Here is a 16,326-nt window from a genome sequence, read left to right as displayed (position 1 = left end):
TAGTGACTGCAGAGATATTTGGTACACCCCCTTTCACTTGAGTCAACAAATATTTGTCTAGGTTCTATTCAAAACTGGCACTAAAGCTTACTCAGGATGCTACAGAAAATTAAAAAAAAAAAGAATTTCCAAATCATTTCTGCCTACAGATGTAGCCCTCGACTACGACCATCCCGTCTCACGTTAACTTCCAACCAAATCTCCTCCACTGGACGTGACAAGCCAATAATGACCACTAGCAACATAACACAATCGAGTTTCATCAGTGACAATTCATTTTTTATTTATTGGGGCAGCTTGGTACTCAAAGTGAACATACATGGATGTGTCCCAAAATGTCCCCTGTACTAGCTTTAGGACAGCGTACAACAGAATATGACTCACATATAGACAGGAAGCAACAAGTCTTAGCAGGATCAACAGAGATACTGGTTGATAACTTTTAAATAAGCGCTTTATATTCTGCGGTCATTAGAAACCAAATCCCAAAACAACCCTAGCCACTGCATCGTAGGGCACTTGATCTGATTTTTTATAGGTACAAACAATATGGTGAAATTTCCACCTAGCTTACCATAGAGCCATGACTACATGGAATACTACCAGATTGTCTGTACCTGCCGTAGGGCACTTGTCTAAATAGGGAGTCATTTGGGTCACCCCCGCAACCTGTGTGTCCGAGTCAAAGCCCTCAGAACACAGGGTCTCTGTCCCATATGGCACCCTAACCCATATGTAGTGCACTACATAAACACTAGGGGGGGTCATTTGGGACACAGTTCTGTCAGATGAGGTGTCATAAAGGTCTAGGTAGGGGTTGGGCTAGAAATGTATTTTTACAGAGCCTTCTATTGGGGGGGGGGGGGGGGGTCGGCGGTAGCTACAGTGGTCTTCAAGCAGAGGCTAGTGTGTTCCAGGGCTCCCAGTAAGGGAGTGTGTCCTGTTTACTGGGCAATGCCAATCACTCCACAGGCCTGCCGACCGCCAGCGTTGCCAGTCTTCAGACTCTCATCGTTGCCTCCTTTTCCCAGATCATCAGCCTTCTCATGGATCTAATGATAAAAGGGGGAGGGACGCAAAAGAGAGCGAGGACAGAGAGGGGCGATTAAGGGTGAAACAGGGTTGTGTTTATGTAGAGAAACCTTAAGTGTGGTTGTGTTCATTAGGAATACAATTCTGAAAAATGGGTCTTACCACCATGGTCCTGCCGATGATAGAGTCAGGTCCAGTGAGAGTCAACATCTTATCCTGGATGTTGATCTTAGCCACATTGTCAGCTCCTGCAGTCACGTTGCCAAGGTCCCCTACGTGCCTAGCAACACAGACAGGATATGTCAGAGGAATGGTTTTAGAATAGTGTACCCCCACCCCCAAAAGTGCACACCGTAGCAAAACAATGAGAGCCAAGGGTAGGTGGTTGACATTTCCCTAAACCACTACTTTTGCATGTGATCTCATTTTGAATCCGTCACAGATCTACCCAATAAGAGTCAACATAGCATCTAAAAAACAGAAAATTCTTCCCGACAACTAAGTATGTGAATTGGAGGCTAAAATGGTCTGCTGTTCTGGTCCCGTCAACTTGCAGCAGCGCTCTTAATCTTCTTTATCTGCGGCTCATCCGGTCGCTCGTAGCAACGTCATATCGCCGAGTCTCAGTTCAGACCGTATGAGTCGTTGACTACAGAGCATTCAGACCCCTTGCAACCTTCTAAAAAAAGAATTATGCAATTAATTTATACACAATGACAAACCTAAAAACAGGTTTAGATATTTTTTGAAAAACCAGAAACAAACAAATATTGAGACCCTTTGCTATGAGATTCTAAATTGAGTTCAGGTACATCCTGTTTCCATTGGTCATCCTTGAGATGTGGACTCCCATCAAGTTGTAGAAACATGTGGTAAATTCAGTTGATTGGACATGACTTGGAAAGGCACACACCTGTCTATACATACAGTCCCACAGTTGACAGTGCACGGCAGAGGAAAAAAACCAAGCCATCAAACATCTGTAGCTTTGAAGGGCCAAGAACAGTGGCCTCCATCATTCTTACATGGAAGAGTTTTGGTGGTGCCAAACTTCTTCCTAGACCTGTCCTTCTAGCCAAACTAAGCAACTGTTCTTGGGGACTTTCAATGCTTCAGACATGTTTTGGTAGCTTTCCCCAGATCTGTGCCTCGACACAATCTTGTCTTTGCGCCCTACGGACAATTCCGTCGACCGCATGGCTTGGTTTTTGCACCGAGATGCACTGTCAACTGTGGGACCTTATAGACGAGTGCCTTTCCAAATCATGTCCAATTATAGACTTAAAATTATAATCCATTTTAGAATAAGGCTGTAACGTAACAAAAATGTTGAAAAAGAAGTCAAGGGGGTCTGAATACTTCCTAATGTTACTGCTATTTATGGGGATCAGGCCCGAGAGCCTATCATGGAGCTTCCACCATGCAATCTTACCACCCGGATGGTTCTGCTGGGCATCAGTTGGTCAAGCCAACTAACAGACATAAGGACATGTGACGCGAGAGGCATAGAATCAGGGGGAGAATCGCAACTGTGCATTTATTTGATTCCCTATGAATTGCCAGGGGGAACTCACGATACAATATGATCACCATAAGTTAGGTCCCGAATACGATACGGATTCGAATCTCACGATATGTATTACGATTCAATGCTCCCAACATATCGCTCAGCATGTGTCCTGCTGCAGAGGGACGAGACAGAGCCATGAGAACAAATGTTGATCAACCACAGTAATAAACAAGCACTGAAAACAAATTAACTCCCTATAAAAAGAAGATGAGCACAAGCTATGAAGGAAAAAAAGACCGGAATTTTGGTTTGAGTACAGACAATCAGAGCAAAAAAAAATATCCAGATATTTAACTATCGATTCAACCCCCCCCCTCCCAACACTAAATCCCTCACTCTCTCCTCAAAACATTGCACGAGGTCAGAACATTGTTTTTGAGGGGAGGGGAGGATGTGAGGAGTCACGGCAATGGAGAGATTCTCCACTTAGTGGGTCTGTCCCATAGACTATTAAGATTAAATAAGGGCAAGACTGACAAGAGTTAAACACGCGAAGGTTCATTACATTAACTAGAATTCTACGTGCTTGATTATAACCAATTCTATTAGGTCTTTGTATAACTGTGTTGAACAGTAGGTCAAAAAGGTCAATCAAATTTGTGAACATGGTCCCTAGCTGTGTGTTGCCGCTTTCCATGTTGTCTGTTGTCTGTAGCTTGTGAGGTGTGGAAACACTTTGTTGCTTTTATGAATTTTGTCTTGCTGCTTTTTGTTCTATGTTGCTCTGTCTGTATGCTACGTCTTGCTTGTCCTATGTTGCTCTGTCTGTATGCTACGTCTTGCTTGTCCTATGTTGCTCTGTCTGTATGCTACGTCTTGCTTGTCCTATGTTGCTCTGTCTGTATGCTACGTCTTGCTTGTCCTATGTTGCTCTGTCTGTATGCTACGTCTTGCTTGTCCTATGTTGCTCTGTCTGTATGCTACGTCTTGCTTGTCCTATGTTGCTCTGTCTGTATGCTACGTCTTGCTTGTCCTATGTTGCTCTGTCTGTATGCTACGTCTTGCTTGTCCTATGTTGCTCTGTCTGTATGCTACGTCTTGCTTGTCCTATGTTGCTATGTCTTGCTTGTTCTATGCTGCTATTGTCTATATTGTAATTGTTTTTAATAACCTGCCCAGGGACTGCGGTTGAAAATTCGCCGGCTGGCTAAAACCGGCACTTTTACTGAAACGTTGATTAATGTGCACTGTCCCTGTAAAAATAAAAATAAACTCAAACTCAACTCAGTATACACAGCCATACCATTAAATCATTACTAGTGTGGCCATTGAGCACAAAAGCTTTCAAAAACTCTCCTCTGGGACCATCCAGACGTTTCACAATTGTCGCCTCCCTGAATTATGTAGATGAAACAGCTGGAAAAAACTCCTGGTCTATCAGGCCTAACTCCTTCAGTCATGGGGGCCAGACTAACCGAACAGCATCAGTGGGTCCTCCGTGGGTCTTGTTGTGGGGGTTGAAGTGGGGTCCGGCACTCATACAGCCGTTGGTGTTGTCTCCATAAGCATGGACGTGGAAGCCATGTTCCCCCGGGGCCAGACCCGAGATCTCCCCAATCAGCTTCACAGGACCATCGGCACCCTACAGACAGACAAGTTATAGGCCTATACACACACACACACTGTACGTTTTTTATAGATTACTCCATTTGCTAGTCGGGTCGTCTCTATCCCCCTCTCTTCCTGCATGCCACTAACCACACCAAGCCCTGCCTCAAATCGTATTGGTCACATACACATGGTTAGCAGATGGTAATGCGAGTGTAGCGAAATGCTTGTGCGTCTAGTTCTGACCCTGCAGTTATAACTAACAATTCCACAACAACTACCTTATACACACAAGTGTGAAGAATAATACATTATTATATGAATGAGCGAATAATAAATATATGAATGAGCGATAGCCGAACGGCATAGGCAAGTTGCAGTAGATGGTATTAAGTACAGTACATGCATATATGAGATGAGTAATGTAGGGTATGTAAACATTATATGAAGCGGCATTGTTTAAAGTGACACATTTATTACATCAATTTTTCCATTATTAAAGTGAGCTAGAGACGAGTCAGTATGTTGGCAGCAGCCACTCAATGTTAGTGGTGGCTGTTTTAACAGCCTGATGGCCTTGAGATAAAAGCTGTGTTTTTCAGTCTCTCGGTGCCCGCCTGCACCTAAGGGAGAGAGCAGTTGGCTCAACCACAGAGCCAGTGGGACTGTGTTGCTCACTCAGCATGGTTTGACTGGCTCGGTGACATGCTGCTCTCCACAAACATTCTATACACATTTAGTTGTCTTACTGTCTGCCAACTACCATCTGCTAGTTTCGTTCCTTAGCAAAATAATGTGTTAGCCCCTAATGCTAAAAAAAAAAAAATCACTAGTTAGCTGGCCATCTAGCTTGCTGAATGTATAATGAGTCAAAGCAAACGTAGCTCGCTAACACTGCCTCGTAGCAGCGCTGGTGTCTAGCTAGATAGTGATGCACAAACATGCTTATCTTATCAGAGGGGAATAGGAGAAACATAACTGTTGGCTAGATAGATAAAGTAAGAAAACATGTAATTGAATACATTTGTTCAGGATAGATTTTTAAACGTGTTACCAATGTAATTAGAACAGTAAAAAACACACGTTGTCATACACGTGGTATACGTCTGATATACCACGGCTGTCGACCAATCAGTATTCAACCACCCATCTCAAACCACCCACCCAACCAGCTCAAACCGTTCCATTATTTCAGTTATTCTGCAGTTTTTTTTTAGCCAGAATGAATTTACGAACGTAATTTATCAAGTGTTTTGCATGACAGCACAAAACAGACACTCAGGCTAGTATATAGCACCAGCTGTTTTTAGACATTTTGGAAATGTTGAAAGATCAACTGTGAACTAGTTACAACAGTCACCGATAGTTTGTTGGCCACACGCCTTCTCGGTGCACATTGGTCATGACAGATTAACACACCAGGTTCAAGGGAAATGGAGGTGGAGGGGGGAGACACGGCAGAATGACTCCAGCCTGATCCGATATCTGCTCTCTGTTAACATGAGATCAGAAACGGACTGGCGCACAGGATACAATGACTCAGCAATAAAAAATCATTTCAAAAAAGGGGTCGGCCTTTTATTAATTTGTTCCCCGCCGTGTTAGTTACAGTAACGTGTTTGCATTGGTTTTCCCCAAACTCCCTAGTTAAAACATTAAGTATATAACAGGCAGAACAAGTTAGCATTTAATGAATATAATTCCCACTTTACCCTGCTTATAGACTACTAGCTATGGCATCTAACTACATGGAGTTAATCATTTACAACGAGGGGTTTAAAAGTGCAACTACAGGTTACGAGACGGCTGGTATCAAAAGGCTGGGAGACATGCTACGGCTACAGTAGCTAACGCCTGCAGGCTGTCAACTAAATGACTGAGCTTTGAATTAAACTGCTTTTAAGCAGATATATTTTTAAAAAGCTACCTAGTTAGCGTTAAAAACGTCGCCAGGCAAAAAAAAAAAATAGCTAGGGATCTATGATACTAAAACAGTTGCATAAGTGACCTGCAAGAGTTTGACAACGTTAGTTAGCTAAGATAGCCAAGTTGCTAACGTTAGCTAGTTGAACGAGGCCCCATCATCTACACAGTCTACGTCTCCAAGTGCTTGCATGTATTTCCCATATAAACGAAATATTTTACCTCCTGCTCAAAGAATACGGTCCCGGTAACTTCACCGGTGCCTTTGAGCACGCAAACAGCCTTCATTGCCATCTCTTCACGTCCTACTTGCCTGACCTAAAGATCTCAAGTCCCGAATACCAAATTTCTGCACGCTAGAAGTCGAGTTTCCTTCATCTAATAGTGTCCAATCAGGGGCGTGGGGATAATAGTGTCCAATCAGGGGCGAGGTGATGGGTGAGCAGAGATCTGATTGGCTAATGAGAACACTCGTTTATAGGCTTGTTTAAATCAAGTTTCAACGATATATAACTCTGGGGAACGCAATGTACGAACAGTTGCCACCTGTCATTCATGGCAGGTGAGCCCCACCTTGTTTAGCAAAAAAATAAAAAGGCAACTCCAAATTGCAGGTGTTTTAGCCTGAGGCTGAATGAACTGTATGGCTGCCAGACAAGGATCCGCTGATAGCCAGGTGTAGCCGTGGTAAGATGTTGGGACTGCTGTTGGGACAGCTTTATGTAAACCTAACAGTTTGTGGGCAACGTTTGTCACTGTTATAGTGCAATTAATGTATTGTTTAGTGTTGTGTTGTGTAGTGTAGTGGCTTTGCTGGCATCCATGTAAACATAAAAAAAATTGCCCCACCAAGATTTACACTAGTAAGCCAACCCACTCAAGTGACGCACCCCTCCCAAGAACGGCATGGAGGAGCACCAGTAAGCCAGTGACTCAGCCCATGTAATAAGTTCTGTCAGAGGCAGAGAATCCCAGTGGAGAGAGGGGAACCGGCCAGGCAGAGACAGCGAGGGTGGTTCGTCGTTCCAGTGCCTTGCCGTTTCACTATCGCAACCCTGGGCCAGACTACACTCAATCATAGAATCTACTGAAGAGATGAGTCTTCAGTAAAGAGGCAGACCATTCCATAAAAATCTAATCTAATTTTATTTGTCACATGCGCAGAATACAACAGATGTAGACCTTCCCGTGAAATGTTTACTGACAGGCCGTTAACCAACAAATGCAGTTCAAGAAATAGAGTTAATAAAATATTTACTAAATAAACTAAAGTTTAAAAAAATCTAATCAATCACAAATGAACACAAAAAATGTACATAACAATAACGAGGTTTTATACAGGGTATTACGGTACAGAGTCAATGTGGAGGCTATATGCAGGGTGTTACGGTACAGAGTCAATGTGGAGGCTATATACAGGGTGTTACGGTACAGAGTCAATGTGGAGGCTATATACAGGGGGGTACCGGTACAGAGTCAATGTGGAGGCTATATACAGGGTGTTACGGTACTGAGTCAATGTGGAGGCTATATACAGGGTGTTACGGTACTGAGTCAATGTGGAGGCTATATACAGGGTGTTACGGTACTGAGTCAATGTGGAGGCTATATACAGGGGGTACAGAGTCAATGTGGAGGCTATATACAGGGTGTTACGGTACTGAGTCAATGTGGAGGCTATATACAGGGTGTTACGGTACAGAGTCAATGTGGAGGCTATATACAGGGTGTTACGGTACAGAGTCAATGTGGAGGCTATATGCAAGGGGTTACGGTACAGAGTCAATGTGGAGGTTATATAGAGGGGGGTACCGGTACAGAGTCAATGTGGAGGCTATATACAGGGGGTACCGGTACAGAGTCAATGTGGAGGCTATATACAGGGGGGTACCGGTACAGAGTCAATGTGGAGGTTATATAGAGGGGGGTACCGGTACAGAGTCAATGTGGAGGCTATATACAGGGGGGTACCGGTACAGAGTCAATGTGGAGGCTATATACAGGGGGTACCGGTACAGAGTCAATGTGGAGGTTATATAGAGGGGGGGTACCGGTACAGAGTCAATGTGGAGGCTATATACAGGGTATTACGGTACAGAGTCAATGTGGAGGCTATATACAGGGGGGTACCGGTACAGAGTCAATGTGGAGGCTATATACAGGGGGGTACCGGTACAGAGTCAATGTGGAGGCTATATACAGGGGGGTACCGGTACAGAGTCAATGTAAATAGTCTGGGTGGCCATTTTATTAATTGTTCAACAGTCTTATGGCTTGGGGGTAGAAGCCGTTAAGGAGCCTTTTGGTCCTAGACTTGGTGTTCCAGTTCCGCGCGGTAGCAGAGAGAACAGTCTATGACTTGGAATTGTTTTGGGCCTTCCTCTGACTAGTATATATGTCCTGGATGTCAGGAAGCTTGGCCCTAGAGATGTACTGGGCCGTATGCACTACCCTCTGTAGCGTCTTACGGCCAGATGCCGAGCAGTTGCCATACCAGGCGGTGATGCAACCATGCTCTCGATGGTGCAGCTGTATAACTTTTTGACGATCTGGGGACCCATGTCAAATCTTTTCAGTCTCCTGAGGGAGAAAAGCTGATGTCGTGCACTCTTCACAACTGTCTTGGTGTGTTTGGACCATGATAGTTTGTTGGTGATGTGGACACCAAGGAACTTGAAACTCTCGACCCGCTCCACTACAGCCCGTCGATGTTAATGGGGGGCCTGTTCGACCCTCCTTTTCCTGTAGTCCACAATCAGCTCCTTTGTCTTGCTCACATTGAGGGAGAGGTTGTTGTCCTGGCACCACAATGCCAGGTCTCTGACCTCCTTCCTATAGGCTGTCTCATCATTGTCGGTGATCAGGCCTACCACTGTTGTGTCGTCAGCAAACTTAATGATGGCGTTGGAGTCGTGCCTGGCCATGCAATCATGGATGAACAGGGAGTACAGGAGGGGACTAAGCACGCACCCCCGAGGGGCCCCAGTGTTGAGGATCAGCATGGCAGATGTGTTGTTGCCTACCCTTACCGCCTGGGGGGCGGCCCATTAAAAAGTCCAGGATCCAGTTGCAGAGGGAGGTGTTCAGTCCCAGGGTCCTTAGCTTAGTGATGAGCTTTGTTGGCACTATGGTATTGAACGCTGAGCTGTAGTCAATGAATAACATTCTCACATAGGTGTTCCTTTTGTCCAGGTGGGAAAGGGCAGTGTGGAGTGCGATTGAGATTGCATCATCTGTGGATCTGTGAGGGCGGTATGCAAATTGGAGTGGCTCTAGGGTTTCTGGGATAATGGTGTTGATGTGAGCCATTACCAGCCTTTCAAAGCACTTCATTGCTACGGACCTGAGTGCTACGGGTCTGTAGTCATTTAGTCAGGTTGCCTTTGTGTTCTTGGGTACAGGGACTATGGTGGTCTGCTTGAAACATGTTGATATTACAGACTAGGCCAGGGAGTGGTTGAAAATGTCAGTGAAGACACAGATTGTGGTTGTTGTTGTTGTTGGTTCACAAATCTAAATGTGTATTTGAACCCAATAATGGTTGAATTCAAAAAGTTTAAACTGCCTGTCATTGTAAATAAGAATATGTTCTTAACTGATTTGCCTAGTTAAATAAAAATTAATACAATTATTCAGGATACTCTAAAGTCGTTCCAACAGATAAAGACTGATTTTAATATACCCAATAAGGACTTTTACATTTAAAAAAAAAAGTATCTCCAATTCAGAAATTTTGTAGAAGAAAGTGGGTAAACTATGTTTTCAAATGACTGAGATAGAAAACAATACATTCTAATCCTACTGCTCGGAGGGGTTTAATCTGTGACATATATTCTATCTTGTCAAGCAGAAATGCCTCATCCTATGACGCATTGAGACATGTTCGGGAGAGAGACATTGGGAGTAACGAATTGGTAACGAAGACTGGACTGCTAACCGCGAAATGATCTACCCCGATTGTATCTCTATAAACATACAAGAACTCAATTTTAAAAAAAATCTTTCATAGAACCAGTTCGCCTTTAACAGAATGTTTACCGGTGCATCACATTTATGTTTCAAACGTCAACAAGATATTGGCACCTTTCTGCGTGTATTTTGGCAACAGAATCCAGTTATTATTAGAATCAGGTTCATTTATACATTTAGAAGATCTTAGACAATTTGCTCGTTCACCGAACATACTGTTCTGGTCTATTTAGCCCGCCAAAAATGTAATCTGGTATTGTGTTCAACACCTGAAATACCTGCGAGAATGTGGCTCTCTCAGGCTTTCATCTATTTTACCACTAGAAAAACACAAACTTTTGACCTGCGCCAGAGTACTGAAAAGTTCTGGAAAATCTGGTCACCATCGATTAGTTTAGATTGTTATTTAGTCACATGCACAGGACTGTAGATATAGTTGCCGGGTACAGTGAAATACTTCAGATCCGAGCTCGAACAGTGCAGGTGTGAATGAAGCAATGAAACATATTTCACACACAAACACACAGTACCAGTCAAACGTTTGGACACACCTACTCATTCATTTTACTATTTTATACATTGTACAATATTTGTGAAGACATCAATACTATGAAATAACACATATGGAATCATGTAGTAACCAAAAAAGTGTTAAAAAAAATCCAAATATATTTTATATTTGAGATTCTGCAAAGTAGCCACCCTTTGCCTTGATGACAGCTTTGCTCACGCTTGGCATTCTCTCAACCAGCTTCATGAGGTAGTCACCTGGAATGCATTTCAATTAGCAGGTGTGCCTTGTTAAAAGTACATTTGTGGAATTTCTTTCCTTCTTAATGCATTTGAGACAATCAGTTGTGTTGTGACAAGGTAGGGGGGATATACAGAAGATAGCCCTATTTGGTAAAAGACCAAGTACATATTATGGCAGGAACAGGTCCATGGTTAACTGCACCTCAGATTGCAGCCCAAATAAATGCTTCACGGAGTTGAAGTAACAGACACATCTCAACATCAACTGTTCAGAGAAGACTGCGTGAATCAGGCCCTTCGTGTTGGAAAAGCATTCCAGGTGAAGCTGGTTGAGAAAATGCCAAGAGTTTGCAAAGCTGTCATCAAGGCAAAGGGTGATATATTTTGATTTGTTTAACACTTTTTTGGTTACTACATGATTCCATATGTGTTATTCCATCATTTTGATGCCTTCACTATTATTCTACAATGTAGAAAATAGTACAAATAAAGAAAAACCCTTGAATGAGGAGGTGTGTCCAAACTTTTCACTGGTACCTGTACATATTACGTCAACTACCTCTACCACTGCACATTGACTCGGTAGTGGTACCCCTTGTATGTATAAAGAACATTTTTGGTTAAGGGCTTGTAAAGTAAGCTTTTCACAGTAAAGTCTACACCTGTTGTACTCGGCCATGTGACAAATACATGCGATTTGCCTCGGCTGGGATGAGGCTACTTTACCTTAAATCCATTTACAGTTAACAACACAATAGTACCAGACCTTTTTGGTTCAAATACTCTTTAAATTAAGTTCATGTACATTTTGAAGTAAGTATTCAGAGATATTTTATTTGGAAAATACAAGTATTGGAAAGTATTGCAATGTATTTGAAAATACTAAAAAAAAAAAAAAAAAAAAACACCGATTATTTTCAAATACAAATTAATACTCCCATGCATTTGGACCCAGGTCCGTAAGAGTATTTGAAATAATGTATTTGAAAATATTGTAGCTATTTTTAACCCAAGAGAGAGGCGTGTACACACGAGGGACTTGGTTTAGAGAAGCTTGGGGACAGGCTCTCCCGAAGGAAAGGGGGCCTGTATTGTAGCGACCTTAACCGAACATCTAGCGTAGGTTCAGACCTCTTGGCGTAACGGTTAAGGTGTTTGCTTGACTGTTGTTGGACACGAGTTCGAGTGCTGGTCGGGGCTACAATACTTTCAAATACATCCAATTAAAGTCGTTGATTTCAGCCACATTATTAGGAAATACTCAAAATACAGTAAATGGGTATATTTAAATAAATAAAATACACAAGTCTATATAGTACTATGTCTAGGCTATATGTTAACTTTAAAATCAGCTTACTTTTGACCCTGTTTTACAACATTGGAATTGTAGGTTTGGTATCAAGAATAAGCCGATTAAAATTGGGTCAAACTGGAACAACTATACACATAACCAGAGTGGTCTTCTACGACGTTAGGCTAGATCTCCTCTCAAACCAGCTTCAGTTAGCTTCACATTCCGGCTCGGGGCTTCATCCGTAACTGTGGTATTATAACATACCAAACAAAAAAACAACAACTTGTGATTTAATAAAATACTTCTCTAATGAAAAGGGGACGATGATGCAATCTTTGCGAGAGGGAGGGAATCTGATTACAAACTGGATAAACGGAGTTAGCCTGCCCAGGAAACAGGTTCATATCGATGGATTCGTCGCCATAGAAATGTACCTGGCTAAAAGGTGAGTCGTTGCGACTGGTTATCCTGAGTTGAACTCAAAGTTGACCAAAGTTACCTCGCCGACGACTCAACCCTGAAATCACATATTATTGGTGGTCAGGGGAAGAACGGACGACTCTACCACCTCTGAGGGCATACGATGTACGAAGAAGCATGTACAACCAGGATGGGGCCCATACATCACAATTCTGTTGATATGGATTCAACTTTACATGGATAGATGAACTCTGGTCATGTAAATTAAAATCACGCTTATTACCTTTGTAAAATCATTTAACTTGTATCCTAAAATCCTGCAACGGGCTAGCGTCCTGTCCAGAGGGCTACCTGTCCATCATGCTGCCTCACGCTACACAAACGAGATACGCCGCATTAGGAAAGTATTCAGGGCAATTTTTTCTCTCCACATCTTGTTGTTACAGCCTTATTCTAAAATGTATTAAATTAAAAAAAAAACAAAAAAAAAATCCTCAGCAATCTACACACAAATACCCCATAATGAGAAAACGGAAAAACGAGTTTAGAAATTTTTGCAAATACAAAAATACCTTATTTACATAAGTATTCAGACCCTTTGCTATGAGACTCTAAATTGAGTTCCGGTGCTTCCTGTTTCCCATTGATCATCCTTGAGATATTTCTACAACTTGATTGAAGTTCACCTGTGGTAAATTCAATTGATTGGAAATGATTTGGAAAGGCACACACCTGTCTATATGAGGTCCCACAGTTGACAGTGCATGTCAGAGCAAAAACCAAGCCATGAGATCGAAGGAATTATCTTAAGAGACAGGATTGTGTCGGGGCACAGATCTGGGGAAGGGTACCAAAACATGTCTGCAACATTGAAGGTCCCCAAGAACACAGTGGCCTCCATTCTTAAATGGAAGAAGTTTGGAACCACCAAGACTCTTCCTAGAGCTGGCCGCCCGGCCAAATTGAGCATGAAAAGTTGGCGCTGTAATTGCTACCAAAAGGTGCTTCAACAAAGTACTGAATACTTATTTAAATGTGCTATGTTTTTTAATATATATATTTTTTTATATATGAGCAAAAATCTTTAAAAACTGTTTTTGCTTTGTCTTATGGGGTAGTTTGTAGATTGCAAAAAAAAAAAATGTCATAAATTTTAGATTAAGGCTGTAACGTAACAAAATGTGGAGAAGTCAAGGGGTCTGAAGGCACTGTAGGCTCCTGCCCTATAGGCCATTCTGGTTCTGGCACTTACTTTCCAGTTCACACAGTTCTATAGGTCTAGTATAACTTGGCCCATTCAGGTATCAAACCCTCAACCTCAGTGTTGTAACACAGGGGCCAGGAATAAGCGGATTAAAGTTGGATCAACAAACAAACCTGGCATATGGACCCTGTTCAAAAAACTTTAGGAGGAAGATAGGAAGGACAGATGTTTTCAAGCAGGAACTTTTACATAAGACCACTTTAAGGTCTGAAAACATCCAACAAACTTTGATTTTGTAGTGAAATATCACTTTAAAAAAAAAAAAAAAGGTTCATAACGGATTAGTTATTGAGCTCAGCAAAGAAGGGGTGACTTTTTCTCATCATGGTTCGACAAATCAAAAAAAAAGTCTGGGTCTGGTACGAAAATAGTTTATTATTAAAAACAATTTCCCTATCGCTGAAATATCGGGAGATTTTATTCCATTGTTTCTTTCTTTTAACTTAAAAAAAAACGAAACAAACTTTTCATATCCTAAAGCCTTGCTGTAACATTTACCAGTTTAAAAAAAAACTTTACAGCAAAAAAAAAAAAAAAAAAAGAGGCCTTTTTGTTCATTTTTTTAAACAACATATTGAGTGGCAACTGGCAATAAAAAAAAGCATATTTACAGCATCTAAACGCCCTCAGACCTCTCTTTTCTCTTCATCTGGGTCGTATTCATTAGTGCGTACCGTAGCAAAACGCTTTTGCAGCGGAATGACGAACGTTTCTTATTGGACAAGTTCAGGTAGCTCCTCCCTGTTTCAGTCCATTTTATTCCATTTGGTACCTAATGAATACAACCCCGAATCGAACTTGGGTTTGTCAGTGTTTTAAAAAAAAAAAAACGAAAAAAAAAAAAAACATTCCAGCTCTAAAGTGGGCGTGGTTACTCAGAGGTCAGGGGTCAGTCAGATAAAAACACTAAAACAGTCCTTCCAGTTACAGTATGGACTCCTGGCTTCCTTTCTTTACTTTGTCTGCAACCGATTGGACAACTGAACACATCTACCACATTGCTTTGTGAGAGCAGGAAGTGGAGGAGACGAGAACATATTATTTAGATGACCCCTTTTTAAAAGTCCTTTCCTCATCTCCTTTCCTTCATGACCACTGATGGGTATAAGGACTGGATGGGTTTTTAGTTGACATCGTACTACTGCGGATGCCTAGCACATCTTCTCTCTGTTAGGGTGGTCAACGAAGGAGAGGAGACAAGTAAAGGAGGCCATTGAGAGACTGTTAGGGAAAAGATGTAGAAGTGACCTGTAGCCACCGATCCAGGATCAGATATTCAATACAGTCCAAATGGCACCTTACAGTAAGTACACTGACCAGAGCGCCCAGGGGACATATCCAGGGGCCTTCGGGGAAGTATTCAGACCCCTTGACCTTTTTCCATTTAGTTACAGCCTTATTCTAAAATTTATTAAATTGTTGTTGTTTTTAAAACGTCAATCTAGACACAAAGCAAAAAGTTGTACATTAATTTTTAGCAAATGTATATTAAAAAACAAACAAAACAGAAATACCTTATTTACTTAAGTATTCAGACCCTTTACTATGAGACTCTAAATTGAGCTCAGGTACATCCTGTTTCCATTGATCATCCTTGGAGATGTTTCTACAACTTGATTGGGGATATTTTGATTAGACATGAAAACCATCCCCCCACCTGTAGTAAATTTAGTTGATTGGACATGATTTGGAAAAGGCACACACCGGTCTATATGAGGTCCCACAGTTGACAGTGCATGTCAGAGCAAAAACCAAGCTATGAGATCGAAGGAATTGTCCATAGAGCTCCGAGACAGGATTGTGTCGAGGCACAGATCTGGGGAAGGGTACAAAAACATTTCTGCAGCATTGAAGATCCCCAAGAACACAGTGGCCTCCCTCCTAAATGGAATACATTTGGAAACACCAAGACTCTCCTAGATCTGGCCGCCCGGCCAAATTGAGCAATCAGGGGAGAAGGGCCTTGGTCAGGGAGGTGACCAAGAACCTGATGGTCACTCTGACAGAGCTCCAGAGTTCCTCTGTGGAGATGGGAGAACCTTCCAGAAGGACAACCATCTCAGCAGCACTCCACCAATCAGCACTCCACCAGACTGAAGCCACTCCTCTGTGAAAGGTACATGACAGCCCACTTGGAGTTTGCAAAAAGGCACCGACCTAAAGGACTCAGACCATGAGAAACAAGATTCTCTGGTCTGATGAAACCAAGATTGAACTCTTTGGCCTGAATGCCAAGAGTCACATCTGGATGAAACCTGGCACCATTCCTACGGTGAAGCATGGTGGTGGTGGCATCATGCTGTGGGGATGTTTGTCAACGGCAGGGACTGGGAGACTAGTCAGGATCGAGGGAAAGATATACGGATGAAAACCTACTCCAGAGTGCTCAGGACCTCAGACCGGGGTGAAAGTTCACCTTCCAGCAGGACAACGACCCTAAGCACACAGCCAAGACAACGCAGGAGTGGCTTCAGGACAAGTCTCTGAATATCCTTGAGTGGCCCAGCCAGAGCCCGGACTTGAACCCAATCTAACATCTCTGGAGAGACCTGA

General features: G+C 42.5%; 1 protein-coding gene across 1 annotated transcript; it reads right to left on the bottom strand.

The window, feature by feature from the left end:
• Positions 1-257: 257 nt before the first annotated feature.
• On the bottom strand, positions 258-6,459 carry LOC139388769 (superoxide dismutase [Cu-Zn]-like). The gene is made up of 4 exons (XM_071135680.1): positions 6,296-6,459; positions 4,018-4,184; positions 1,195-1,312; positions 258-1,052 (listed from the first exon to the last, which is right to left on the bottom strand). Exons 1-4 carry the CDS (start codon positions 6,365-6,367, stop codon positions 945-947), a joined length of 465 nt encoding a protein of 154 aa, XP_070991781.1. The 5' UTR covers positions 6,368-6,459; the 3' UTR covers positions 258-944.
• Positions 6,460-16,326: the final 9,867 nt, after the last annotated feature.

Source organism: Oncorhynchus clarkii, chromosome 29 (genome assembly GCF_045791955.1).
Source record: "Oncorhynchus clarkii lewisi isolate Uvic-CL-2024 chromosome 29, UVic_Ocla_1.0, whole genome shotgun sequence".
In the NCBI taxonomy this organism is placed as follows: domain Eukaryota; kingdom Metazoa; phylum Chordata; class Actinopteri; order Salmoniformes; family Salmonidae; genus Oncorhynchus; species Oncorhynchus clarkii.
Note: the sequence above shows the minus strand (reverse complement) of the source record. Positions and strands in the feature narration are given on the sequence as shown.